This window comes from Mirounga leonina, unplaced genomic scaffold, assembly GCF_011800145.1.
Source record: "Mirounga leonina isolate KUSES-001 unplaced genomic scaffold, KU_Mleo_1.0 Mir_53, whole genome shotgun sequence".
Classification (NCBI taxonomy): Eukaryota; Metazoa; Chordata; class Mammalia; order Carnivora; family Phocidae; genus Mirounga; species Mirounga leonina.
In genome coordinates, this window is record NW_023270807.1 from 30,346,063 (window position 1) to 30,373,449 (window position 27,387).

The following is a 27,387-nucleotide window of genomic DNA, read 5'->3' on the forward strand; positions in this document are numbered from 1 at the left end:
ACCCTTTGATTTATTTGAATGTTGGGAATAAGGTAAACATGGTATTTTTTTCTTAGAATCCTTGAAAGTCTGCCAAATGAAAAGAATAAATAATTATATTTTACACTTTAAGAAATTCATCTCAGTACTAATGTAATAATATTTTTCTAGTTGGACTTAAGGAATCATTAAGATTTAAAATAAATTAGTAAAACAGACATCTTTGATAAAGAAATAGGAAACATAGATAAGCAACCTTAGAAGCAAAAAAACAGTATTTCTTAAAATTTATGAGAACATTATATACAATCATATAGTATAAGACATTGGAAAATATAAATGAAATGGATAATTTGTGGGAAAATATAAATTGCCAGAATTAATTCAAGAAGAAATGAATAGCTCAGACTTTTAATTAGACAGTATTCATGCTATTGTAGAATTTTAGAGCTAGGGAAACCCTTAAAGACCCTACAGTAAAAATCTCATAACTTGTGAGAATGTTAAGGTTCAAAATCTTTGTGGGAAATTGAAAAAATTCCATTAGTTAGATTTGGAAATTAGAGGGGTGCCTGGGTGGTTCAGTCATTAGGCATCTGCCTTCGGCTCAGGTCATGATCCCAGGGTCCTGGGATCGAGCCCCGCATCGGGCTCCCTGCTCAGCGGGAAGCCTGCTTCTCTCTCTCACACTCTTTCTGCTTGTGTTCCCTCTCTCGCTGTGTCTCTCTCTGTCAAATAAAAAAAAAAAAAAATCTTAGATTTGGAAATTAGAAAGCCATGGGTGATTCCTATAAGAGGGAAATTGAGGGAAGATGCTAGATGGAAAGAAAATGTGTAAACATATAGTAAAGAAGCTGATGGATAGCTTCACCTTTCAAGAAATTTGACCACAATTGGAAAGAGAACAATCCGGTGAGAACCTCTGTGAATAAACCAATAAAAAGAAGGTTGATTGTTGGTTAGTTGAAGATAGAGATCTCAACAGATTTGTAGGCTAAGAGATTAGGTATATAGGAACTAACTAAAAGAGAAGAGTATATAGTTGACCAAATACAGGATCAAGCGTGGTTACTATGTATCAAACTTACATGTATCATGCCATTTAATCTTCACAACAGTCTTATGAGGTAGATGCTATAATTATCCTCATTTTTTTTTATGAGAAAAGAGAGGCACACAGATTTTAAGTAACAACCAGTAAGTGCAGCAGTCAATGTGTGAACCCACAGTGCCACTCCAGGGACCTGTCTCTTAACTCTATTACACCATCTCCTGGAAGGGAGGAAGGTGTAGATGAAATTAAGGGAGAAATTTCAAGGTAAGGAGTATAGGAAATAGGAAGATATGCACCTCATCAGTAATGGTGAAGGCAAGGTTATCTGATTTAGGAATAAGGAGGAAGGTTGAGAGGATAAAAAAGATTATGAGGATTAGACTATGGATGTGCAAAAAATACTGTCAGAAAGCAGTGTGAGGTAGTTAAGAAAATACACAAGCCCTGGAGTCAGAGACCATGTTTTAACTCCTCCACCTCACTCATTAACCATGAGATATTGACCAAGTAACAGTCTCTCCAAACCCTCCTGTGCAAAATAGGAATGGTGATCATCTGACTACATATTATTCTGTTTTATGTCATTGGGAAGACTATGCTTCTTTCTTTTTTTTTTTTCTTTTTAGACTTTCTGGACTATTCTTTTTTTTTTTTTTAAAGATTTTATTTATTTGACAGAGAGAGAGACAGCGAGAGCAGGAACACAAGCAGGGGGAGTGGGAGAGGGAGAAGCAGGCTTCCCGCCAAGCAGGGAGCCCGATGTAGGGCTCGATCCCAGGACCCTGGGATCATGACCTGAGCCGAAGGCAGACGCTTAACGACTGAGCCACCCAGGCGCCCTCTGGACTATTCTTTGTAGTTAGTTTTCCCTATGACTTAGAATTGGCTTATCAAACTAAAAGAAAAAAGTTAAAATTTGATGGGAATTGTATTGCATGTATTTATCAGTTTGGGAAAGATTGACATTTATATGACACTAATTCTCCAATTCACATGCATAATATATTTTCCCATTTAATTGTGTCTTGTTTTGTGCCCTTTAATTAAATGTTATAATTTTCTACATGAAGCTCCTGTTAAATGTATTTGAGTTGTTTTTTGTAGTTTCTATTGTCATTATGAATAGGACCTTTTCTTTCATCTGATAATCTTTCCCTAGTGATTTTGTTTCATAGGTGCAATTCCTTTTCTCAGTTTCTGAGGAATTTAGACTGTTTTTGAAGTTTTTATTTTTCTGTCACCTCTGTGGTCTCTCCTCACTCCCCCACACTTTTTCTTTTCTTGGCCTTTTTTCTTTTTTCCATGTTGGAATATTTTTTCAATTATCTGAATATCATTGGCTGTATATTCATATATAAAAGCAAGGCCCTAAAAACTGACTTAAAGTTCTATATGGGTAGATGGACTTAATGAAAGGTAGATTTCACAGTATGTTAGTGAAGGATGAGCCAGCATATGAAGATTTTTTCCCCCTTCTGGGGTAAATTTTAATCTCTGACCTGCTGGCATCCTGGGAGCAGAAGTAAAGAGAAAATTAGAGGAGGGTGCTTAGGGTTTAATATTTATGCTTGTATCTGCCTTATATGCCTACCCATTAATGAGACTAATGCTTGAGTTTAGAACCCAGCCCATTCAATTTTCCAGAGACTAACCCACCCTATCACAGTACAGGACTTGACTGAGTTGGGGAGGAAACACAGAGTTTCAGCTATTCTGTATATAGATTTTCAACAGCCTCTCTTTCAGCCCCTTGCAAAGTCCTCCTTCTGTTTCTGGTCCCTACTGTTTCCAAGTATTAAAACCTTCTGAAGGTCTGCAGAGTGCATTGGGTCCATTACCATCAATATTTCCATCACTGCCTCCCAATTCTATAAGCACTCTGATAATGTTCTCTGTCACTCTAAGTCAGTTATGCCTTATCTCAACATCTGAATTGGCAACATCTTGAGTTCACTGTTGTCTACTGCCTTTTCTTTTTTCTGTGGCTTAATAATTCGTTAATTTTAACATGGTTTGGGAGGGAGAAGAGAGATAAAGTTGTCATAATTAATTAGACATCTTGTATTACATTTTCCGACGGATATTGATGGTGTATAGAAAAAATTAATTTTATATATTGACCTCAGTGTACAGGAAATGTAATTTTTGTGCATTTATCTTGTATCTAGCCACTTTGTTGGTTCTTCTTCTTATTTCTAACAATTTAAAAATAGATCCTCTTGGGTTTTCTATTTAATAAGGAGATATATTTCTTTTTTTCTAAGTTTTTATTTAAATTCACGTTAACATACAGTGTAGTATTAGTTTTGGGTATACAACGTACATACAACACCCAGTACTCATCACAACCAGTGCACCCCTTAATCCCCATCACCTATTTAACCGCCCACCCACTTCCCCTCTGGTAACAACCATTCCTTTGTTCTCTATAATTTCGAGTCTGTTTCTTGGTTTGCCTCTCTTTTTTTCCCCCTATGATCATTTGTTTTTTTTCTTAAATTCCACATATGAGTAAAATCATATGGTATTTGTCTTTCTCTGACTGACTTATTTTGCTTAGTATAATACTCATCAGCTCCATCCATGTCTTTGCAAATGGCAAGATTTCATTCTTTTTTATGGCTGAGTAATATTCCACTATATACCACTTCTTTATCCATTCATTAGTCAATGGACATTTGGGATCCAGCAATTGCATTACTAGGTATTTACCCAAAAGATACAAAAATACTAATTCAGAGGGGTACATGCATCCGGATGTTTATAGCAGCATTTTCAACAATAGCCGAACAATGGAAAAAGCCCAAATTTCCTGTGACTTTCTGAGAGCTGCATATTAAGTCTTTCATTATAAACTTAGTTTTGACAGTTTATTCTTGTAGTTTTCTCAGTTTTTGTTTCACATACTTTGAAAAATTCTTATTAGTTTCATAAAGACGTGTTCCTTTGGAAACTTCTTTATGACCTGCTTCTTTTATCAGGATGAAAAGTCCTTCATCTCTTTTAATGCTTTTTTTTTCAACATTAACGTTGTGACATCTGATTTTTTCATGTTCGCATTTGCTTAATACAGCTCTTTTCATCTCTTTATTCCTAATTTCCCTGTGTCATTGAGTTTGAGATATGGCTCATAAATACATTACTAGATTTTGATTTTTTTATTCAATATGAAAGTTCTTAACTTTTAACTAATGAATTTAAAACATTTCCATTTCTATAATTTCTGATATGTTTGGAATTATTTTTGTTATTTTTTTTTCCTTTATCATATGTTCTAGTTTATTTTTGTCCCTTTGCCTTCCATTAGTTAGGCTGATAAATTTTTTCTTTAGTTCTATTTTTCCTCTACTATCTTATAAATACATTATTTGTTTCTACCTTTTGTGGTTACCTTAACATTGTTAATATGCATGTTCAAACATATTTTTCTAACATCTAGAGCTAATTAGTATCTCTAATATTCCTCAGAAGAACAATAACCAAAAGGCTTAGCATACTTTTATTTTCTCCTGATCCTTTGCAACTTTCATTTCTCTCACCTCATTTATATTATTTTGAATTTTATATTTAAGTGGTTCTATTTTAAAAATTAAAATATGTATATTTAAGCTTTTGAATAAACATTTATGTAGACTTGATGTATTTTATTACTCTCTTTGCTATCCATTATGTCTTTTATCTCATTCCCTCCTCCTGGATTTCTTCTTATTATTATTGGTTTATATTGTCTAGCAGTTCTTTCAGAGAGAATCCAAAGGTAGTAAACTTCAAAGTTCCTTTAATTCTAAAAATACCTTTATTTCTGCCTCTCACTTGAATAATAGTTTTGGTGGGTATAGAATTCTATCTTCAAAGTTATTTTCCCTTAGAATGCTAAAGATATTATTCTACTGTCTTCTTATATCCTGGGTTGCTCACAAGGAATCTGATGTCAATTTGATTCTTATTTCTTTGTAAGTAATCCTTCTTTTGACTCTGACAGCTTTTAAGATTTTCTTTTTATTCTTGATGTTCACAAATTTCATCACAACATATTGAGGTGTGTGTGTGTGTGTGTGTGTGTGTTTCATCTTCAATTTATCCTTCAGCCCAGAGGATCTTTGACGTTCTGAGAAGCTTTTCCATAATCTTTCTTTAAATGCTGCCTTTCCTTGAAATTTTCTCTATTTTTTCCTTCCGAAAGTAGTTTCAAACAGATGTTAGAACTGTGTGTCATCCATGTATCTTAATCCCCTATTTCCATGTCTTCATCTCTAATACCTTGCTTTGAGCTGGGGTATCCTTTAGTCTGTACTCATCTGTTTTGTTTTTCAGGCATTTCTCACAGTCTCTAATCTACTACAGTTTATACTTATTTTCTTTCCAGTTATTTCATGAAATCTTTTTCTATTGTCCCTAAGGATTTGGGGTGAATGGTATGCATGAGGGTGACAGGTAGGAGCAGTGCTCAGTTTGCCAAGTTCATACCCTTTCAAGTTTTGTAATATCTGTCAACAACGCTCATCAGTTGTAAAGGACCAAACTGAGGTTCAGCAAGGCAGGTGTAGCAGAAGAATTGAATGATGTGCTTGAGGTGCTAGTGAGTCTCAGGTTTGAAATGGCAAGCTGTCAAGACTCAGCTGTTGTGTTGGGATGCCTGGTGGCTCAGTCAGTTAAGCATCTGCCTTTGGCTCAGGTCATGAACCCAGGGTTCTGGGATCGAGCCCCACATCGGGCTCCTTGCTCAGTGGGGAGTCTGCTTCTCCCTCTGCCTGCTCTGCTTGCTTGTGCTCTGTCTCTTTCTCACTCTCTCTCTCTGACCCCCCCCCAAAAAAAAAGACTCAGCTATTGTGGGAGTCAAAAGTAGACACATTTGAATAAGGAGAAACTGTAAATCTGGAGGTCATGACAGTGAGTCCAGTAGTCAGAAAATTAAACAAATGACAAGATATAAACCTGTTTATAGAAAAAGTGAATCAGAGTTTGAGATTTATAAGTGTAAAAATCTCTAGTACTGAGGGGACCCAAGGGATGGTTTATCTTTGTGGGTTGCTGATGTGGGATTTAGGTTATGTGGGAGAAGAAATGAAAGAATCTTGAGCCCCGAACATTAGAATAGCCACCCTTGTGGAAACTGAGATGACAAATGTGGAAAATAAAAGAGTTTATTTGGAAATTGCTATTATATAAGTTGTATTTTTAAAAGACAGCTTAACAAATATATCAGTAGAAAAATTGTGTATGTTTCATTATTTTATACTGATTCTTCATATGATAATGAGGTAAAATGTATCTCCCTTTATTTTTCAGGAATATATATTTTGTTATACTCTTTATGTAAGATTAGTTTTGTGACTTTAGACCACTTTAGTCCATATATACACATTCTTTAGGTTGAGACAGCTTTCCTTCATAGTTAGAGCACTTTCTAGATATATATGAATATTCATCTCATCATAGTAGAATGCTATTGCTCATAGAAATGGTTCTTACTTCTCTAGATTCTATACTTTTTTTCCACACATTGTGGCCATATTCCACACATATATGGCCATTGTTGTCCAGAGAGACATGAATTACTGAAATAAATGTCAGTAGTCCCAAGTTAGATGTATTTCAATTTTTATTAAAATTGAAGTACGTTATCAGGAAGTCCCAAGGCAACAAACATAATAAAGAGCAAATTAAAAGTCTCTGTATTGACACATTGAGCATTTTATTATTTCTTACGAAATTGCAGTGCATCCAGTACTTAACATTTAACATTTCAACATTTTTACATTGTTTTATATAACCTTATACTGAAAGTTTAAAAATGGAGAAGGAATAATTTTGCTAGCACATACAGTTGAGGTGAGACAAACTGGTGGAAGGAAATGACAGGTGAATTAGAAAGTGTAACTAGTCTTCAGGTATTAAAGGGAAGAGTTATCTTTGAAATTCAAATTGGGATCAGGAACTGCAGATCAGGAGTGAGCAAAGTAGTCAGCTGCAGTTATTTAAAACTTGGAAGAAAAGTCTGAATGTCTTGAGTATAGGCGGAATTACAGTTGATTAAAGCTACATTATGCCTGAAGCAGGAATAAAGGTTTAAGGAAGAAGGTTTTAGAACTCCATGACTTTATCATACTGAAAGTTGCCATGTTTGTGAGAATAAGTCTAAGTAACTAAGTATATTTAAGTGCTACATAAAACAAGGAATCATATGCCGAAAACCAGCAACACTTTTTTTAGTACTATTTTTAAAATAATGATGATTGTGGTCATAATCAGTTGAAGTACATGCTATATGCCTAGCACAGGGCTATTCAGCTTCTGTACATTATCTCTGAACATTTTTAAAAAAAAAGCTGGTGAGATAAACATGGTAAAGTTCTTTTTATAGGATGGAAAGAACTACAAAGCTAAATTAACATCTGGTAAATTTCAGCAGAATAAACAAATAATAGGAATAATTTGGGCCAAAATTTTAAAAAGATATTCTGCCTTAGCAGTATACTGGAGTGGAGGCGAGAAGATGGGGGTTGTACTTTTATTTCTCTGTTAATGAGTTGTGTTTGTTTTTTTTTTTTTTTTTCTAATTCTGTGTTTGCTCTTTTCAATTTCTGGAAATAGCAAGACGGAGACTGACAAAGGAAGAGGGTAGTTTAGTTACTGGTTCTGATTGATGAAGACTTGCATTTGAACAAGATTTACACAAAGACATTATACCAGTAGTCAAATAAGTAGCAGCCCTTACCAAAATGAAGGTTCTCCCCTTCGCGGAGGAGTCACAAGTAACTAATGGTTAGCATGTTCAGAATGATTAAGTTGCATCAAGTAAAATATCTGTGAAATCATGGCTGTGTACTGCTAGTGACTTGATTAACTTTTCAAAATGATTTGATTAGGACACACATTGTAATGTAATAATACAGAACAATGTATTAAGGACTTTAAAATACATATGTTATTTTTGTATTTTGGCTCTTAGCCAAATCTCATTTTATACTTTGGTCTTACACCAGGAATATCACATTTGTATAAAAGTAGTTTTTCCTTTTGGATGGCTGTTGGGGTGTAATCTTAACATCAATACAGATAAAACAACCAAGAATTATCAGCTAAAATGGAAGGATAAAGAGTGTAGCCAAAAGAATTATGCAAGATGTCTGTAACTTAAATTAAACCAAAGATAGGACCATTCCCATAATTACATTTCAAGTAAAGTAGTAATTGTAATCTCCCTTGGGTTTTAATTTACATTCAGGCTTCTCCTTATAAAAAATTGAACATGCAAATGGAATTAGGACGTATTTTTTTTTTTCTATCATAGATATTGTATACAGCATAAAGACTGCAGGGTTTCTCAGTTCTGTAAATAATTACTCTGTCACACAGGAGAGGTAGATATTTGAAATAAAAGCAATGAGTTGAAGATTAACAATCCCCTGGAGGACACATGATGACCCCCCCCCCACCACCACCACCATATTCAGTGTGAGTCTTTTTTGTTTCCACAGAGCATCTGTACAACCACCACTGCATTTTTGCACTTTTTCTTCCTGGCTTCATTCTGTTGGGTTTTGACTGAGGCGTGGCAGTCATATATGGCTGTAACTGGAAAAATTAGGACACGGCTTATAAGGAAACGTTTTTTGTGCCTTGGATGGGGTAAGCATATTAATATACTCTTTTGTGCTCTTGTTAAGATGGCTTTGAACACATAATGAAGCTGTAGAGTGTGATTATCCCCAGGCTACTTTTCTTTGTGTTCAATTTGATATATGGAATATATATATATGGTCATTTTTTAACATTCTTTGGGCATTTGGAGTTTTAAAAAGGAGTAAATATTGGATGACCCGTAGCCAGTCAGTTAAGCAATGGTGTAAGAGGAGTCCTGGGATAGCTACAGGCAGAAAAGCAAAGTGTTCTCTGCTAATATGTCTTGAAAATGCAAAATGTTCTAAAATGTTCAGGGCTCAAAACAGGTACTTGTCATGTTCACTAGTCATGTACTCCCCATAAGAAAACTTCGAGAAGTCCCTTCCAAGAGAGCTCAAAGCAATTAAGGACTACAGCTATTCATGTCACAGGAAGAAAGTCATGTAGAGAATGAATTAAACCTCACAGCTAGTCGGAGAAACAGAATTGTTGACAGACTGAGAATTAATTATTTGCTTATCTTTATTAGGAAAAGTTTCTCTCAAATTGCCTTATGAAATGGACATCCTGAAGATCTGGGTTTTTCATAAGGCCAATTCTAATGTTTAATTAGAATTAATTAGCTTAGTTTAATTAGAATTAGTTTAATTAATTTAAGAAACTAGTTTCAGAAAACCTCAGGATTCTGTCATGTTTGCCTTTGAGTTTCAAAAGACTCGAACTAAAAAAATGGGGAATTTTGGGTCAAATACATAAAAAATACCTAATATACCAGAAGACTAGAGAATAGGATGTTTGATGGAGTCTGAAAAATTACAAGTAAGTGGACTTATTACAATAAAAGAATAATTCATACTGGAAAAAGTAGGATCCAGATCACTTAAAGATTATCCATCAGGTTTCAGCAAGGTTCTGTCATGTGTGATTAATACATTAGGGCTCTTTGCACAGGCCAATGGGAAAGCCATTAAGAAGAAATTGGAGAATGTATTCTACTTACACTTTCATAAAACTTTTGTCTGGATTTCATGTCAAAGACCTTCTAAAGATAGACTGGTATTGAATCAGGGAACACTTTTTTCATGACTTAGTGCCATAGATCCAAGAAATATAGAATCCAGGTAAGTGACTTCCCCTAAGTATAAAGAATGGCAATTTTCTGGATTGGTAACTAGCTATTTAATAACACCATTACCAAAGATCTTGAGGAGAGGGCTCACAGCTGGTCTCCAAGTTTACAGATAATATTAAACTACTCGGGAAGCAAAAAAGCTAAGCCGATGGTGCTAGACTATCAGGAAGTCTGAGTTGGTGGATTAGTGTCATATGAATTTCATTATAGCAAAGTGCAACATAATAAATTTAGAAAAAAATAATCTAAATTGTACCGAATGAAGATTATTAATGCTTTAACTATGACCCAGGAGAGAATTTTTTCTAATGACTTGGTCTAGTCAATCAAAAAGTCAACTCTCTCTCTCTATACACACACACATATACACACACACACACGTGTATACAGGGTGGGGGGAGATGCATATCTGTTTAAAAATATGATGTGTCCCTCTAAGATGCTTCTCTTAGTTTTAAACTTCATGAAGGAATGTGATGTCACTTGAAAAGACCGAAGAGAATAGCGGGAAGGAGGGGAAATGATAGGAAGAAAGAAGATTGGTGGAGGGGACTCAAGGAGGTGATTAGATGATGGATTTTTCTACCTGGAAAGGCAAACATCATCTTACTGAAAAGAAGTCATGATCAAAATTAAAAAAAGAAAAAAAAAAAAAGAATTAAACAGCATAGATTAGACTGAGCTCTGTTCACCAAAACACAGGGATGTTCCACTGAACTTGAATAAGGAGAGTGTGATTCCTATAAATATAAACTAAAAGATGTTAGGTCGAAATTGGCACAGGTATGCAGGCAATTGAATGCTAAGAGGGACTGATGAATGTGTGGAGAGATGCCTACCTAGAAGTCCATGAAGAGAAACTGTCATATATTTTCTGAATTTCGTTCAGGATTGTTAAAAGGAGGATAATCAGGAGGCCCCAAAATTAATTTCTTCGGGCCCTTAACCTTGATCCTACATTCTTGTTATTATAAGTAAATCATAAAGAATGAATTATGTGATATAATTTATTTTTTTCTAAGTACAACTGGATGTGGATCAATATGGGGCCAACTGAATGTCCCACTTCTGTGATATTCCATCAGAGCAGAATATCCATTTTTTGCCTTTCTGACTTTATAACTACAAATTTCCTTTATAACAGTGTAAACCCCTAGGGAAAAAATAAAAGATATACTAAATCTCTGTTATTAGTTTCCTTTAAACCCATGTCAAATGTGGTGGTAACCTAGCAACATTAGAGAAGTGCACTGAGTTAAAAGACCAGCTGTCGCCCTCATATTTTTGTACTTGAAAGAAATTTTGTAATGGAAACATACTTTATTGAAAGAATTAATGCAATGGTAGTTCCTTCAATGTAAGCATTTTGACTCTGTCCTAGCTTTGCTTGAGCCAGAGTGCACAGTGGTTATGGCTGAATGTGAAGTGTGACAATGCTTCTCTTGCAGGTTTACCAGCATTAGTAGTGGCCACATCAGTAGGCTTCACGAGGACGAAAGGATATGGCACTGACCACTAGTAAGTCCATCCACAGTGATAAATCATAAATCATCATCTATGCTTCATTAATCTTGGTTGGCACTGCTGATGGCTTGCATTTTGTCCCTGAGTCATTAACTATGGTAGAAATCATATTAGTGTGGAATGATGTAAGGGAGCTTAAATGCACAGAGGTTAGGAAGTAAATGCTGAAGCCCTGTGCAGAATCCTTGTTTCAGTTTCCCATTGCCTCATGAGACCAGTGCATTTCAAAATGTTTCAATATTTACTTTGTGCGTTTAATCTCAAATACATTTTTTTAGAACTGAATAAACCTTGGTGTTTACCTTTTAGAATATGATTCTGCTCTGAGCTTCTGATTTCACTAATGATAATATATATTGGTATCAACCAAGTTGTGTCATGTTAGTTCAGGTTTTGTTGCCATGTTAAGGTAATACTAAAACTTGCAGATCAGGAGAATCAGTAGAATACACGTTAGAAAATGCCTAGGCTATGGGAGAAATTAGAGGGAAGAAATAGGGTATGGTATCAGCCCATCCTAATCACAGCTGTAATACTGATAAATTCTGTGAGAGATTTTATAAGTAAGCTTTATGTTTAACATTTAAAATGTAAAACAATACACTTTCATATTTTACTTCATCTGCTCTTTCAAGCTGAGGAGGCAGTTGAGAAATGGTGAAAGAGATGTGCACATCTTATTAGAAGCATAAATTTTTAAAGTGAGATTTTTGGTTCGTCTTCAGGTTTGAGATAGGAATTACCACTAATTAGACCTTCTGGTGGGTTCATCCAAATGGAGATTGTGCTAAGACACATCATGTCACCTGCCCATCCGAAAGAAGTTTCCAAAGAGTTTACAGAACTCGTATCATTAGAACGCTTGTTTTTCTTCTGCAGTCTATATTATGTGAACACACAAACAGGCAAAACTCCCCAGTCATCTCTGTTGTAGAGGAGGGCTTACTACAGCGCTATTATCTTTAAGCCATTTCTTTTTACAACAGTATGACTCTTTGGTAAAACCCAGTATTTGAAAGGCACTGTATTGGGGATGTAGAAAGAGATAGGATTATGGATGATATGGTTCCAACTTTCAAGGAGTTTGTGATTGAGACGGAATACAATATAATGAGTAATGCATGTATCAGTTTGAAGATTACCTTGCACAAAAATATAGTAGAAATGTAGTGGCAGTCTAAGGGATACCGACTACAGTGTTGCATCAGACTAAAGGCTTTTTCTCTAGTTATTTCATCTAAAAAATAGATACTAAATTATCAACCCCGAAGTGGGAAAGTAGAATTTTATGTGTCCATTCCTATGGCAAGGAGAAATAAGTAAAAGCAGACTTTGAATACACACAGACAGACACATGTGTGTTATGTATAAATTGATACATGTATTGGCATGTCTGTATGGGTAAGGTTACTAGGTTGAAATTTTTAATTAAGATATAATTTATGCAGAGTAACATTCACCCTGTTCAGTGTATAGTTCTGTTGGCTTTAACAAATGCCTAAGTCAGGTAACCACCACCACAACCAACGTAGAAAAGTGTATTCTTAGAACAGATACAGAACAGTTATTGTCAGTGGTGGTTAATTTTGGAGGCAGCATGTTGATTCTGTGGACTTAAAGTAATATTGACAGGGTCAAATGTCAAAAACAGGTGCACGAAATAGCGGGCATGATTCATTGCATCAGCAGAGATAAAACATTTCCTGGTATTTTCCTTATATTGACTCTCCTGGACTCTGCACATGCAGATGGGCCACCTTACACCTTACGAAGCTTCCAGGGTCAAGCCCCATGTCTTCTTCATGGCCGTCTCCTGTGAGAAAACAAACGTTCTTACTCAAATGGGTTACCAGGTCTCTACCATCTCTCTAGCAACGTAAACCTGCGTCTCTTGGTGAATGGAGTAATTGAAATAAACACAGCTGCGCTTATTTTTATTCAAAAGCTTATCTTTAGTGAATTGGCGTAGTAGTCTGGGGCAAAAGTAAAATCAGAAGGAAAAAAAAAGTGTACAAAATATAGATTATCCATTCCCTGCAATGATGGCTTTTAAACCAATTTCTCCCAATATCTCAGTGGCCTCAAGGAAGAACCCGTAAATGACATATGCAAGACTCTAAAAGCATGCTGTTCTTGCTTAAAGGAGTATTTGAAATTTTTCATAATGGATATAAAGCAGCATTTTACAAAATTATGTAATAGTCACCTTTGTACTGGAAGTCAATATAAAAATCTCACTGCAAGAGTAATTTGTCTAAAATGTTTTAACTGCCTGAAAGTAAGGCCTTATATTAAAAGTTTCTTTTCTGTGAAAGGTATATAGTATTTCTCACACATGAAATGCTCTAATTTTAGTTTTTTCCACATCTCCTAATGCCTTTTTGTTTAATTACAAGCCTTTGAAATGTGCCAAAATTCGAGCACTAAGTACATACATATTCAAGTAATTTATATCATACTTCAGTGGTTTAACACTTATCACTAATTTTTGTTAGTTTTTATCTGATGTTATTTTTAGCTGCTGGCTCTCTCTTGAAGGAGGACTGCTCTACGCTTTTGTTGGACCTGCAGCCGCTGTTGTCCTGGTAAACATCAAAATCAACTACTTTTGTTTGTTTTCTTGGCCGAGAAAGACTACTTCGCTTCAGTTAGAGTGATGGTTTTGTATTTGTTGTGTAGAAATTTTAGAGTTCAATGTATTATTACTTAATTATCAGTTATTACTTAAATTTGAATATCAACTGCTATTTAGACCCTTATTACTCTAAAATATTCTTATTTTGAAGACTGAAGACTATTAAACATGGGAGTGTGGGATTTCTCTTACAGTAATTTCACATTTGTGAAGAAGTTCGAGTAAGTTTCAACAAATTCTTCCTTGTTAATGTACAGAATTTGACCCTTTATTATATCACCTTATACTATTCTGTATGATCTACATCGTTGTTAAGATCTCTTAATCTTGATAACTGCTGCCTGCTAGCAAATATCAACAAGAAAATACATGTCCAAATGTCAGAGTTTCTCAGCCTCAGTGCCACAGACATTTTGGACAAGATATTTCTTTGTCGTGGGGCTGTCCTCTATATTTTAGGATGTTTAGCAGCATCCTTGGGCTCTACCTACTAGACCAGTAGGAACGTCAAGTCGGTAAAAATCAACAATGTCTCCAGACATTTCCCAATATTCCCTGTGGACAAAAAGAACCCCCAGTTGAGAGCCCCTGCCATATTTTATGCATAAGGATTTAAAATGTTTCTTTTTGGAATCATGGGAACATGAAAATTTTCTACCAATTTTCCTTTCTTTCTCTCACTCTAATATTATTAATTACAAATCTTTCTGGTCTAATAAATCTTTAAATGAAAATGTAAGGGGGGAAACGGTCTGAATTAGTACAAAGATCCACATTGCTGTGCAATTAGAGTTCTAATTGGAAAATTACCCTTTGGTTTCTTGAACAATTCATTCAGTAAATTAGAAGCTAGCTGTATCTTTCTTAATAACTCTGTATAACATTTTCTTTCTTTAAAGTTTGCTCTCCCTCCTCTAAACTATAACAAGGAGCAGAAACTGTGCATGATTCACAAGAAAAAATCTAGGCATGAGTGTTAGAGAAAAGCATAGGGAAATTGAAACTATTAGACACATTTTTGTCTGCTGCATTGAAATCTTTTTTAATCAATTGAATTATTTCCCTAAGCTACTAAGTTAATATACATATAACCCTAAAATGGAGAAACAAAGAGTATGTGTGTAATTGAAAAACCAAAGTATGGTCTTTGGAGTAGTAGTGATGGATTCCCTCATGATTAAATTGTAGATCAATAGAATCCACGAAATACACTTTTTTCTCTTAGTTCATATAATTATAGAGAAATATGAAGATGAGTAAGTCTTTCTTTTGATCAAATGGTATCTTGCCAGGGAAGCTATGAAGAGTGACAACTCCTAAGTCCCTACCTAACAGTTGCTTTGGATCTTCCTTACACCAGTAGTTAAACAGATTTCAGCTTTATATTTTATCTGGCCAATGTGCTGGGGAAATGGAATTTTCTTTCCTTTTTTTTTATTTTTTAACTAGTCATCCTGTTTAAAACAGATTTTTGTGAACTGCTAGTTTCGATGTAAAGGCTTCACCATTTGCATTGGGGGATGCACTGAGATTCTGTTGATCATGGAGGGTAAGGGGCAGGAAGGCAAAAAGAAGAAAATATTTTTCCTTGATTATCTTGTTTCAGCGTTGGACTGGATTCCTTTATCAGGAAGTGCTGGTAGGTTAGAGAACTGTGGGTGCTTATCATAATAAGCTGCTACAAATAGACCACAGCTATCTCTACAGCTTTTTACAATTTTACTCGAGAAAGAAAAATATGTGTGATTTCATTTCAGATGTATTATGCAAAAGACCTTTTAAGTGAGAGTAAGAGAGTCTTAGAAAATGCTGAGAAGTGTTCAGTAGAGCACATTATAAGAACTGGTGTTAGTGTCCATCTCTTAAGGGATTCTGGTGAGTTGAATAGGCTTTCCCTTTTCTAGAAAAGCATGGTACATCAAAATGTGCTCCACCCACAGGAGAAATAGCCACACCACCTCAGGAATGTAGGCATTCTGTTCTCATTGCTGGGGACAATGACAAATCCTTAACACCTTTGCCTGCCTGGGTGCAACCTAGTCTCACACTGTGAGACTGAAAATCTTTTGACTCTCCTAGGGTAAAACTCATTTGGCCAATTGATTTTAGTCGGGGGTGACTTAGAATGCCAGATTGGTATAGTATGGCACCGTTTACAAGTTAGACAATTAAATGGTAATTTCCTCAGTGTTAACTGCAAAGCATGGAAATTAAATGTACTTACTGTACTTTAAAACTTTAAAGTAACACACCACTGTTAAATTGTTCTGTTTCATTGTGCACTTATAAAATATTTGATAGGTGCTTTATATCACTATTGTGAGTTCAGAATTCAGAAATGGTTATTAATAAAAGAGGGTTTTCAGGAGAAAAGGGGACCTGATTCCCTCCAATATCATTGAAAGGTCAACCTTTGTTTCTGTTTGACAGGTCAACATGGTGATTGGCATTTTGGTATTTAATAAACTTGTTTCCAGAGATGGGATCCTAGATAAAAAGCTCAAACACAGAGCCGGGTAAGCTGCAATTGGTGGATTTTGAAGGTTCTTTACCAGTGAATCCCATACTCCAATTCCAGATCATCATTGACTGCATTTTAACTGTGCCTTGAATTTTGTTCCTGATGAACCAGCGTGTCTGGTAGATTCTGCCATTCAAGTTTTCAATGTGCTGTTCTTAAGTAATGCGACCAATATCTAAAAATAATTTGAAAGACCATTAAGAAAGTCTGGATTTGTTTGTGCATATTGCCTGTTTGTAAGATAAGAAGATTAAATGTTAAGGCTGGACTTAAAATGTTATTTTTTTTCAAGTTTTTGTTTAAATTCTTAGTTAACATACAGTGTAATATTGGTTTCAGGAGTAGAATTTAATGATTCATCATTTAACATATAACACCCAATGCTCATCACAAGTGCCCTCCTTAATGCCCATCACCCAGTTAGCCCATCCCCCACCCACCTCCCCTCGAGCAACCCTCAGTTCTCAATAGTTAGGAGTCTCTTAGGGTTTACCCCTCTCTCTCTCTCTCTCTTTTTCCTTCCTTTCCCTGTGTCCATTTGTTTTGTTTCTTAAATTCCACATATGAGTGAATTAGTATTTGTCTTTCTGACTGACTTAGTTTGCTTAGTGTAATACACTCTAGCTCCATCCATGTCATTGCAAATGGCAAGAGTGCATTCTTTTTTATAACTAAGTAGTAGTCCACTGTGTGTGCGTATGTGTGTGTGTATCTTCTTTATCCATTCATCGGTTGATGGACATTTGGGCTCTTTCCATAATTTGGTTCTTGTTGACAATGCTGCTTTAAACATTGGGTGCCTGTGCCCCTTTGAATCAGTATAAAAATACTTATTCTTAGGTGAGCAAGGCCCATTAGTTTGGGTCACAAAGGACGGGATAGTAGGCTGAACATGTCAGTGTGTGACACCATGAATCAAGACAAGCAAGCTCTACTAGGGCAAAAACACTGCATTTTCTTTGATTAATCGTATATTTCAGAAAATTTCTTCACATGAAATAATCACTAATGAAACACCATTCTTGTCGTATATTTTCATTCTTTATGATGTTTTGACTATAACTTGCTAGGAAGACTTATTCATAATTTTCACTTGCACATTTGAACCACTTATAAAATTTAGAAAAGCATCTCTTTTAATTTTACTGTCATTATGATATCACCACATTTAATGACTAATAACATTTCATAAGCAGGTTGATAGCAGCTTTTACTGTAAGGTTACATGCTCACCTCATTATATAAATTTGTAGAAATTTGAGTGAAATATTAATGCTTTTGAATTTCCCTTTGTATCTTTTCTTATGAAAACTTTATAGCTTTATCCTTTCTCTTTGTACTTGCATTCAAAACTTACCTACAATTGCTATTTCTTTAATAACTTATGTTACTATTTAATAGTCACAGTATTTGATCACTGACCAGTGAGAATTTTAAGTCCTTTATGTTTCTGTAATCTATGTAATGATTTATATAGTAAGGTAATCTAGGTATTGTTCCCCCTAGTCAAAGATGAGTAAAATGCTTTGAATATAAAAATTTGGTATCATTCATATCAAGCTTTAGAGCTGTAGTGGTGTAATCAGAACATCATTGGAAAAAAGGGGGGCATCACTTCCCACCTAGAGACTTTTTTTCACTTTAGGTGAGTCTTCATAGCATCTTTAACTAGGTAAACTTGAACTTGCACAGACACTGAGCTTTCTATACCATTTGAACTTGAAGCTTTCACATTCTTATTCTTGTTAGTCTGCCGTGTATGGTTGGAATTGGAACAACAGCTTCAGTATTTCTGTCCAGATTAATCATGTAAGAATAAATCCATCATACTGAATACAGGGTATAGAACCTCGGTTCTGCCACTAGTGACATAAACTCATGTGTCTGTGTGTATACACGCACGCACACGTACACACACATACACACACACATCTTTTTTTAATTGGAGGGGTGGAGGTTTATTGGTTAGGATAAAGCCTTGAAGTAAAAAATATTTTTGAACAAAGCCATACTCAATATCTAGCTCTGCAATTTACTGGCTATGTGTGTCTTTGGGCATGTTAGGTAGTTATTCTGGAGTTCAGTCTTCTCACCTGTAAAATGGGGATAATGATTTTTGCCTCATAATAGAGTGTATGAAATACAATGTGTACAGAGGATTCATTAGAATAGCAAAGAGCAAACACTCATTCAACAAATGATGGCTATTGTTAGGATGCATTAAATGAGAAAATAGATTGTTTTCAAATGACCCTGACTTCTATCAGTCAAGCATCTGTGATTCTGCCATTCATGACATTAAGGTCAAAAAAAAAAAAAAAGAGAGAGATGGGATCATCAGAATGAGTATAATGCTAAGGATGTATTAAATTTACAGTCAGTATTTTTTTCTCATTTAATCATTTTAAATGTAAAGATCTGGTTTGATTTACATAGCTCTTTGTAAAAGATAACATACGTTTAAGAGAATGACAAAATTGTCATATTCTGAATTTAGAAATTATCCACTTTAATCTACATATTAATTTTAAAATATCTATTTATGAAAATGTTATTAGAAGTTACATCTGTTTTACTGGCAAAATTGAATCTGTGTTTTTCTAGTTCAGAGGCCTCCATTGGAGAAATAGAAATGTTTTTAATATGTGTTATAAAAGCAGAATGCTGGTTACTGTTCAAAGTGGAAAAGAATTATCAACAAGTTAATGATTCTAGATTTTAAGAACTTTTTTCTATAATATAAAATGCAGTTTTTGCCTAAGTGTGTATAGATTGAAATTTGCTATTTCCAAGTGTGATTGAAGGAAATTTTGTAGAAGTATCTGAAGCTAATTTTAGTTTGCGGAGAATCAGTGAGGACAGTCATAAAGATTTCAGTGAACAACAAATAGTTAGAATTAACTAAAGAAGCACTGAGCAAGAAGCTAATTAACAATTGATGTTCCTAGTTATAAATATTGACCATTTCACATTGGAAATATGTAGATATCAAGTGTTTTTTGAAATATTGTTTATTATTTAGAACCAGTATGTTCCTATTCCCATTTTATTGTTCCTGTTTCCTCCTTTTTATAATTATTAAAAAATGCCAAGCAATAGTTTATGTTCAATAAATATTTATAAAAGAATGAGTAAATGAATATTTAAGAAATACACAATAGCTTGACAAGTTTTTAATACCCAAATTATATTAAGTTTTTCTAATACATGACATATATTTACCAAAGAGGGATTGATTGCCATTAATATATCTTATGCAAAATAATTGGAAAGAATGAAAAGATAAAATGGCATGTTTATTCAAATATGAATATTTTCCTTGTTAACATATATCTCAAGCAGGATATTTCATTTTTTTTTCTCTTTTTTTACAATGGGACTTTCTTATCTACTATTTTAAATTGCTTTATCTCATCTACCTGAAGTTAAGGAAACTACCAGGGTCTTATACAAATATCGTGAGATTTTTTCCAAAGGGAAAGGGAGTATTTTCTTTTCAGGGGATTTTACATAGTATCAATAATGAACCAATCAGATAATTTTTTTTTTTTTTCCTAAGCAAAAGAAAAAGAAAATTGGGAAGGGAAGCTTGTAGACTCCAAGACCCTGCAGGAGTAGACAGAATACCCTGGTGCCCTGGTAGATATGGTAACATTTGAACTTACGGGAAATTCAATTTTTTTTAACTTAGCACTTTTTACTTTATATAATTTCCCCTGTAACAAAGAACTAAATTTTATTTCCCATTGCAGCAACCCTGTTTAGCATTTAGACTGTGTGTTCTTCATACTATATTAATTTCTGTAGCATTCATACAAAATAGGGGAGAATATCCTATCTCCCTGGGTAACCTATCTTTCCTCTACTCCATATGCATCTAATAATAGAATTCCAAAGGTGTCCAACTAGTTAACATCAAGCATAGTTTTCAACAGTTAGTTCTGACTAAGGGAAGTATGTATAGGCCTTTCAGTCAATCACAAATCAATCTCAAAGAGAAAGAAGCATTTCAAATACTGGCTTAATATTTATTTTCAGGAAAGCCCATACCTAGATCAAATTCATTTTTCTTAGGGCTAAAATACTTGTTTATATTGTGTACTAAACTAAAATTAATTTTTAGTCATCTTTGGCTTTTCAATCTTGTTTTAGAGCCTAGAGACATTGTCCTTAAATTAAGAAAGATAGCCACATTTGTGTTCAAAGCGCAAATACCAAATAGCGTATCTTCTCTGATAAAGGAAACAATAGATCAGTCATGCCTTTTTAATATTAATCTGATGGAGCTTAACAAAATTGAAGATACTCAAATATGTAGTTAGGGCAGTTGTGTGCATTCCTGCTTTTCCTCAGAATAATCTCTGGGGCTTTAAAAAACACAGATGCCCGGGGCAGCTAGGTGGCTCAGTCAGTTAAGCACCCGATTCTTGGTTTCAGCCCAGGTCATGATCTCAGGGTCTAAAGATTGAGCCCCACGGTGGGCTCCAGTGGAGTCTGCTTGAGATTGTCTTACCCTCCCCTCCCCCTTTGTCCCTACCCCCCCTTCCAAATAAATAAATAAATATCTTTTAAAAAGGGGGGGGCCAGATGCCTAAGCCCCACTGAATTGGACTCTTTGGGGTTGGGTATATGTATCTGATACGCAGCCACTGTGGAGAACACTGCTGTAAATAGGCACTCCTTTGAGAGTAGTTTCAGACACACTGGCATGTCCATTGAGGCACTCATGATCCAACTGGATAGACCGTTGCTTACTTGTTATTGTGAAAAGTTTGGTCTCATGTGCTAGGACACAGGTCCTGGGTTGAATCAGTAAAACGAATGATTTAGTATCATGTTTCCCACCCCCACATCGAACTCTAAAAGCTTTGATTTTTCTCCTGGGGTCTACTGGTCAATCAATCTACTTAACAGCTTTCAGATTTATTATTTCATCCAAGCACTATTCACAAATGAGTGCACTTCTTTAGAAGAAACCAGACGTTCTGAATTATGATCATCTTGTGATTTTTCTCTGTCCTGCCACTTTTATTACATTACCTGTCCACTAAATATTATTTTGAAAAAGCCTATTGGGAAAACATATATTTTAGACATTAGCACCACAAGAGAATGGACAAGAGAAGTATACCACAGAAAATTATTTCAAGATGTTTTGAACTTTGATTCAAGTAATTTCTTTTTGGTTTTTCATGAGAGCATTATGTTCTAATAAACCAGTCATTTTCAAGGGACTCTTTTCTAATGTAAAGGGTGTACAAAGTTTTTCTGTGTAGCATGACTTTGCTTCTGTGATATAGTAGGTTAAATCTGAGTTACTTGAATCTAAATTTACCTGCAAAATCCTCCAGACTAGAATAGACCATGTAAATGCTGTTGAACTGGAGTTTATGAAAAAATGTTCAGAAAGAATATTTTGAACTTAATGTTAAATGTGTTTTATTAAAGCCTTAAGCTATCACCCCTTTTATTATAAACTAATATTTCATCAAATTTCATCAGCCCCTATATTCAGATCATCCTAAAATGTGGATAATACATTGATGCTGTGAGAAATTTCAAAATATGAATCTGTTGAGATAAAGGCTACATCTCCCACAAATGATTAAACACCTAAAATATATATCTTCTTATACTGGACTTCTGATATACATGTTTACATTTCAGAAGGTTTTAACTAATACCACGTGCCTTCTGCAAATGACAATGAAAATCTTTGAAGCCAGGAGTCCTGATGTGTTTGATAACCAGGGGTCTGAATAAAGGGTTTTCACTGTATGTCTACACAAGCACATGCTTATGTTTAACTCAGTGTACTGGATAATTTTGAACTGTAGACACCGGGCCATTTATGCTGTAATTGATGGGAATATGCTTTTGCATGCAACAAAGGCCCATCGTATTAAAAGGTAAATGTTACAAAAATAATGTGTAGTGTAATTGCATCTTTGAAACAACCTGGAGCATTCATCTTTGGTAAATAAACTTTTCTGCATGAAATCGTATTTAAAAGCTAACTTGCAGCAGCAACGTGGTTTTTTTTTGGTGACAATTCAATATTTTGTTCTTTTTGTGGGTGTTCTGTTTGTTTGCAGTCAGATGAGTGAGCCTCATAGCGGTTTGACGCTCAAATGTGCCAAGTGTGGAGTAGTTTCGACAACAGCTTTGTCAGCCACCACCGCCAGTAACGCCATGTTAGTCCCAATCATTTACATCTTCTCGTGACAAATCTTTTACAGTGCATGTGAGAAAATGCTATTGTGGAAAAAAAAAACAAAAAACCATGTTTGCTCCTATTGGAGCTAAGAGCATACTTAACTATTTATAATTGGCAACTGCCTTTATAACTAGTGTGGGATTGGCTATAAGAAAATAAATAAAACTATCCAGTGTTATCTGCTTTATGGTTTCCAAGTGAACGGTCTTGGTGCCACATCCGAGAACGCTTTGTTGAACGGGGGCTTAGTTGTTGCCTGGGGCATGACGTGCGGCTCCGTCACAGTGCGCTCTCTCTCCCAACAGGGCGTCTCTTTGGAGTTCCTGCGTGGTGTTGCCCCTTCTGGCTCTGACGTGGATGTCTGCAGTTCTAGCCATGACAGACAAACGCTCCATATTGTTCCAAATACTTTTTGCCGTGTTTGATTCATTGCAAGGTTTTGTGATAGTCATGGTCCACTGCATTCTTCGGAGAGAGGTAAGAAAGAGAATTCCTCTGGCAGAGAGGGATGATGGTTAGATGCGTATTTTCCTTGTTAACAAATAGGATCTTTTATTTTAATATCTTCAGATTAAAATGGTCTCCTCTAAAGACAATCATTGGAAAGTCAAAGCTAAAGGGGAAGCTTTAAGGCAAAGTTCAAGAGGGCTCTTTGGATCCTGAAGGTGACAGTTAAAACAGATGGGACTGTGCAAGAGAAGATGCTTCCCGGCGGGGGATGGGGGGGGTGGGGGGCTGCGGGGGGAGGGTCCCAGGCACCAGGGAGAGTAGAGTCAAGAGAGGTCATAGGTGGAGAGAAGTCTGTTAGAGACACTGGTGGATAAGGGTGCGGGGTGGCATCTTTTTTAAGAGGCAAAGTTCATAAACATAATACAATGATATCTCTTAAACCCATTCCCAAATTCCTGCTTCTGCACACAGCATATCCCGATTCCTTCATACTTAACTAATTTCATTTTAGATAGAAAATGTTGAAGATTGCTCAATGGTTCTTGTGTCTCTATACTAAATTAAGGTTGCTAAAGGTGAATGATTTTGAGATGGATGTTTATACTTAGAAAAAAAAATGTACACAATGGAACACAAAAGGCAGTAATTGTCTCCAGGAACTATAGATATATAATCACAACATTTCTCCAGGTCGTGGTTGAGGTTTATTGTCAGCAGTGAGGAAAACAAGTCCTCCTTCATGAGCTGAGACACTAACCTGCGCCAAATCCACTGAGCAGTGATAGACGTCAGACGTGAGTTGTTTAGCAAGAAAATACTGTTTTCCAAGCAGTGCAAAAATTATGCTGAGTGCTTGCAAGCACTGACACAGTGTTTACAAAGTTTATGAGTCCTTTTCGTGTTTGCTCTGGGGACAGTGGCGACTAAAACACAATGACACAGTGCCATGCTAGTAATTTTGAAGAAATAGTCTACACTGTCATTTCGCATTATCCAGCTTGAGAACTTTATCATGATGTGCACATTGCAGAAAGACTCATGGGCATATGACTGCACACCACACAGTTTTTACAGTGATACGTGAAGGTAACCAAAGGTTTTTACCTGATTTACCAGATAGGAAGAACAATATTTCTGAGCTACTTCAGTAAGGTACAGATGTCAGCAATAAACCCACATGTGTATTCTAAGAACATTATATGATGAAAAGAAGAGTGACTTCACATTGCAAAGGAGGCAATATTTCATCATCTAAAAATCTCATTCAGCTTATAGTTGCCAAGCCTTTTAATTCCCTCATCACAAATATCTACTTAGAATATCAGCATTAAAAATCTTGCAAGTATTCAATTCTTTGTAGACCAAAATTAGGTAAAAGTTAAAGGGAAATTGAATAATTTAGGGCTACGTTATTCTCTAGCTATAGCTATCTTGTGGTGGTCTGCATTATCTAACAAAATTGTTCTAAGCAAATAGACACATGATGCATTTTTGATTGACAATTAAGGATGAACAGTTGCAGGTTTTAAGCAAGATACATAATATATTTATGCAGTTTTCAGAAGATATCAACAGTGTAGGTGTTAAAGAGGAGAAAAGTATCCTATCTCTAAATAAGCCTCTCTTTTTCTTCAGAAATAAGCTTTGGAGATAGCCCTAGGCTATGTGAAAAATATTCAGGTTTTAAAGTAACAGATATTTTGGTGGCTTATTATCAAATTTTTGTTGCTTACATGAAGAAAATATTTGGCACAAAAATTTATTTCCATCAGAACTTTTCCATACTTGCTAATTGGACTGGTAACTGTCAAAAACATGATTTAAGGGTAATTAAATCATATAATAAATGCTTCTGCTAAAATATCTGTAAGTATATGTTTTCTGTTTTAATAGGGAGTAAAAATATGAATATTGGCCCTGTTACTCATTTTCAATGATTAGTTCAAATTGAATACTTTTATGGCTGATAAATTAATAGCAGAGTGTCATCACTCTCATTCCAAAACTGAAATGAAAAACCACATATCCATTATTTTTGCATTGACCTTAATACACTGCTGTAAGTACACAGAGCAGATGTCAGTTACAGGGCAAGTCTCTTTCAGCATTTCTCAAAGGAAGTTTTTACTGAAAGACCAAGAGAACCTTGTTTAAAAGGCTTTTGCAAATCTCAAGGACCACATCATAAGAAGGCCTCACCGGGTTCAGAAGAACTCTTTTTGACCTTCTAACTGCATATCGCCTAACACACCAGCAATAGGTCTATTTCATATTACCTGTGATCACACTGTGCTAACATTAACCACAGTCCAAGAGAGTAGGAACATCTTCCCATATCCTCAGTGTCTCCTGTGAACAGACGTTCCATAAAAATACACCAAAGCAAATGGTCTAGATAGCTACCTATAAAATACTGGGTAATTACTCCTATCAAACTACCTGATAATTCCATAGGAGATTTTAGGAATACAGTTTTACCTCTACTGCTTTTTTCACTTTAAAATATTTTTCACAATAACCCAAGATGATTTGTATGGATTTTTCTTTATTAAAAATGTATAAGCAGCGTAAGAAATATTTCCTTCGATTTAGAGAGAGACTGGATACAAATATACATATTTTTATTTCTGTGTATTTTTGACACGCAGTAACATAATTTGGTCATTTGTAGTCTTTAATGATTTTTCCAATATGAATTCAAAAGCCTTTTCCTATATTTACTTTTGCAATCTTACTGTGAAGGAGGTAGGTGTACACAGGGGAGGAATATAGCCTTGCAGTTAAAGAAGGAGAAAAGAAATAGTATAACTGGCATTTTAAATGTGATATGTATGGGGCTTGATTTATTCTAAATGTGCTTTTGCTTTTAGTGGATCCAATTTTAAAACCAAATCATTTCAAGTCAGAAGGGAAGGGAGAAATGATCACTTTGGTTCTGCCAACTCAATTATATTCCACATTAAAAAAAAAAAAAGCAAATTGATTATTTGCATAACAATTTGTTGTGACCTCCAGATTGATATCTCAATATTTAAATTTCATAAAATTTGTATTCTTGAAAATATAGTTTCATCTTCTGGAGCAATTCTGTCTGTTGAATTGCTTTAGTAGATGCCTCTGACAAAAGAGAAAACAAAAAGAGGGAATAAGAAGAAAAAAAATTAAACCAAATGATTTATCACACATTAATTTCAGCAACAAAACAAAGATCTTGGAAGCTAATATGTGTAATACCTAATAAGACAAAAATCTAATAAAATAAATATAGATGCTTCCTTCATTTATTCATCATTCCTTGATTAGAATTCATTTGCATTAAGCACATAACGACATCTACTATTTACTATTCTCCACATTGCTATGGAAATTCAAACTACACAAGTTACGAAACCTTTGAAATAGTTACTGTTGCTAGGAAACCGCTTTCTTGGTGCCTGCACATTCTTCTCATCTCTCCTGTCTCTGGCTGTGCCTGGCTCTAAGACAATCTTACAGCTTAATGTCAGAGGGGGAAAATAACAAGATTGTGATACAAAATAAGCTACAATAAAACCCTTTCACTAAATGGAAGGAAAGAGGCAAGTGCTTAAATAGATGACTTTGTTGTGTCAGTATGTGGGGGTCCTGCGGCTGCTTTGTAGGGGCAGGAAGAAGGGCCAAGCTCCCCTTTTCTCTTTCCCCAGCACAGGCAGGAGGTCTAGGCTGCACCAGATGAGGTCCCAGACTCCTCATCCAAACCCAGGAAGCAATTTTGTAACAAAGCGCTTGAAATAAACATAAACAGTTTTCTCTTTCTTTCATTCTTTCCCTCCTTCTCTCTTCCTCTCATTCCCCTCTGCCTTTTTTTTTCTTACAGTTTCCAATTTGGTCTTATTTCCGTAAAGAATACAGACAAACAAAATGATTTACAAGCACATGACTGTGAATATATAAAACAGACAAGCATCCTTACGGATCTCATCTAAAACCAATATTCTCATTAAAAAAATAAATGAAGCCAATAGCGGTGAAATAACTAGAGAGCAATTTGAAAAGAGGTCATACTGCATATAATATAGTTCAGATGGAGAGTTGCATGAATCTCCAAGCCTGACTATTTACAGGGAAATTAGGTATGACTCATTATTACGGAAGCGCTTAAGGAAGCACTTATCTGTGCGCTCCCTTAATGAGGGAGGGCAAGAGTTTCAGTTAGTCTTTGGAAATGAGGGAGTGGGTGATAGGAGACTTCAGAATGCAATGGGTCCGG

At 35.2% G+C, this 27,387-nt stretch overlaps 1 protein-coding gene across 1 annotated transcript in view; it reads left to right on the forward strand.

The window, feature by feature from the left end:
• The window catches only part of ADGRB3 (adhesion G protein-coupled receptor B3), a 706,366-nt gene that overhangs the window by 630,570 nt on the left and 48,409 nt on the right, over positions 1-27,387 (forward strand). Inside the window, exons 21-26 of the mRNA XM_034991475.1 lie at positions 8,515-8,665; positions 11,240-11,309; positions 13,834-13,900; positions 16,381-16,466; positions 22,567-22,665; positions 22,994-23,165. Of these exons, the coding sequence (XP_034847366.1) occupies positions 8,515-8,665; positions 11,240-11,309; positions 13,834-13,900; positions 16,381-16,466; positions 22,567-22,665; positions 22,994-23,165 (645 nt within the window). The remainder of the gene's footprint in view (positions 1-8,514; positions 8,666-11,239; positions 11,310-13,833; positions 13,901-16,380; positions 16,467-22,566; positions 22,666-22,993; positions 23,166-27,387) is intronic.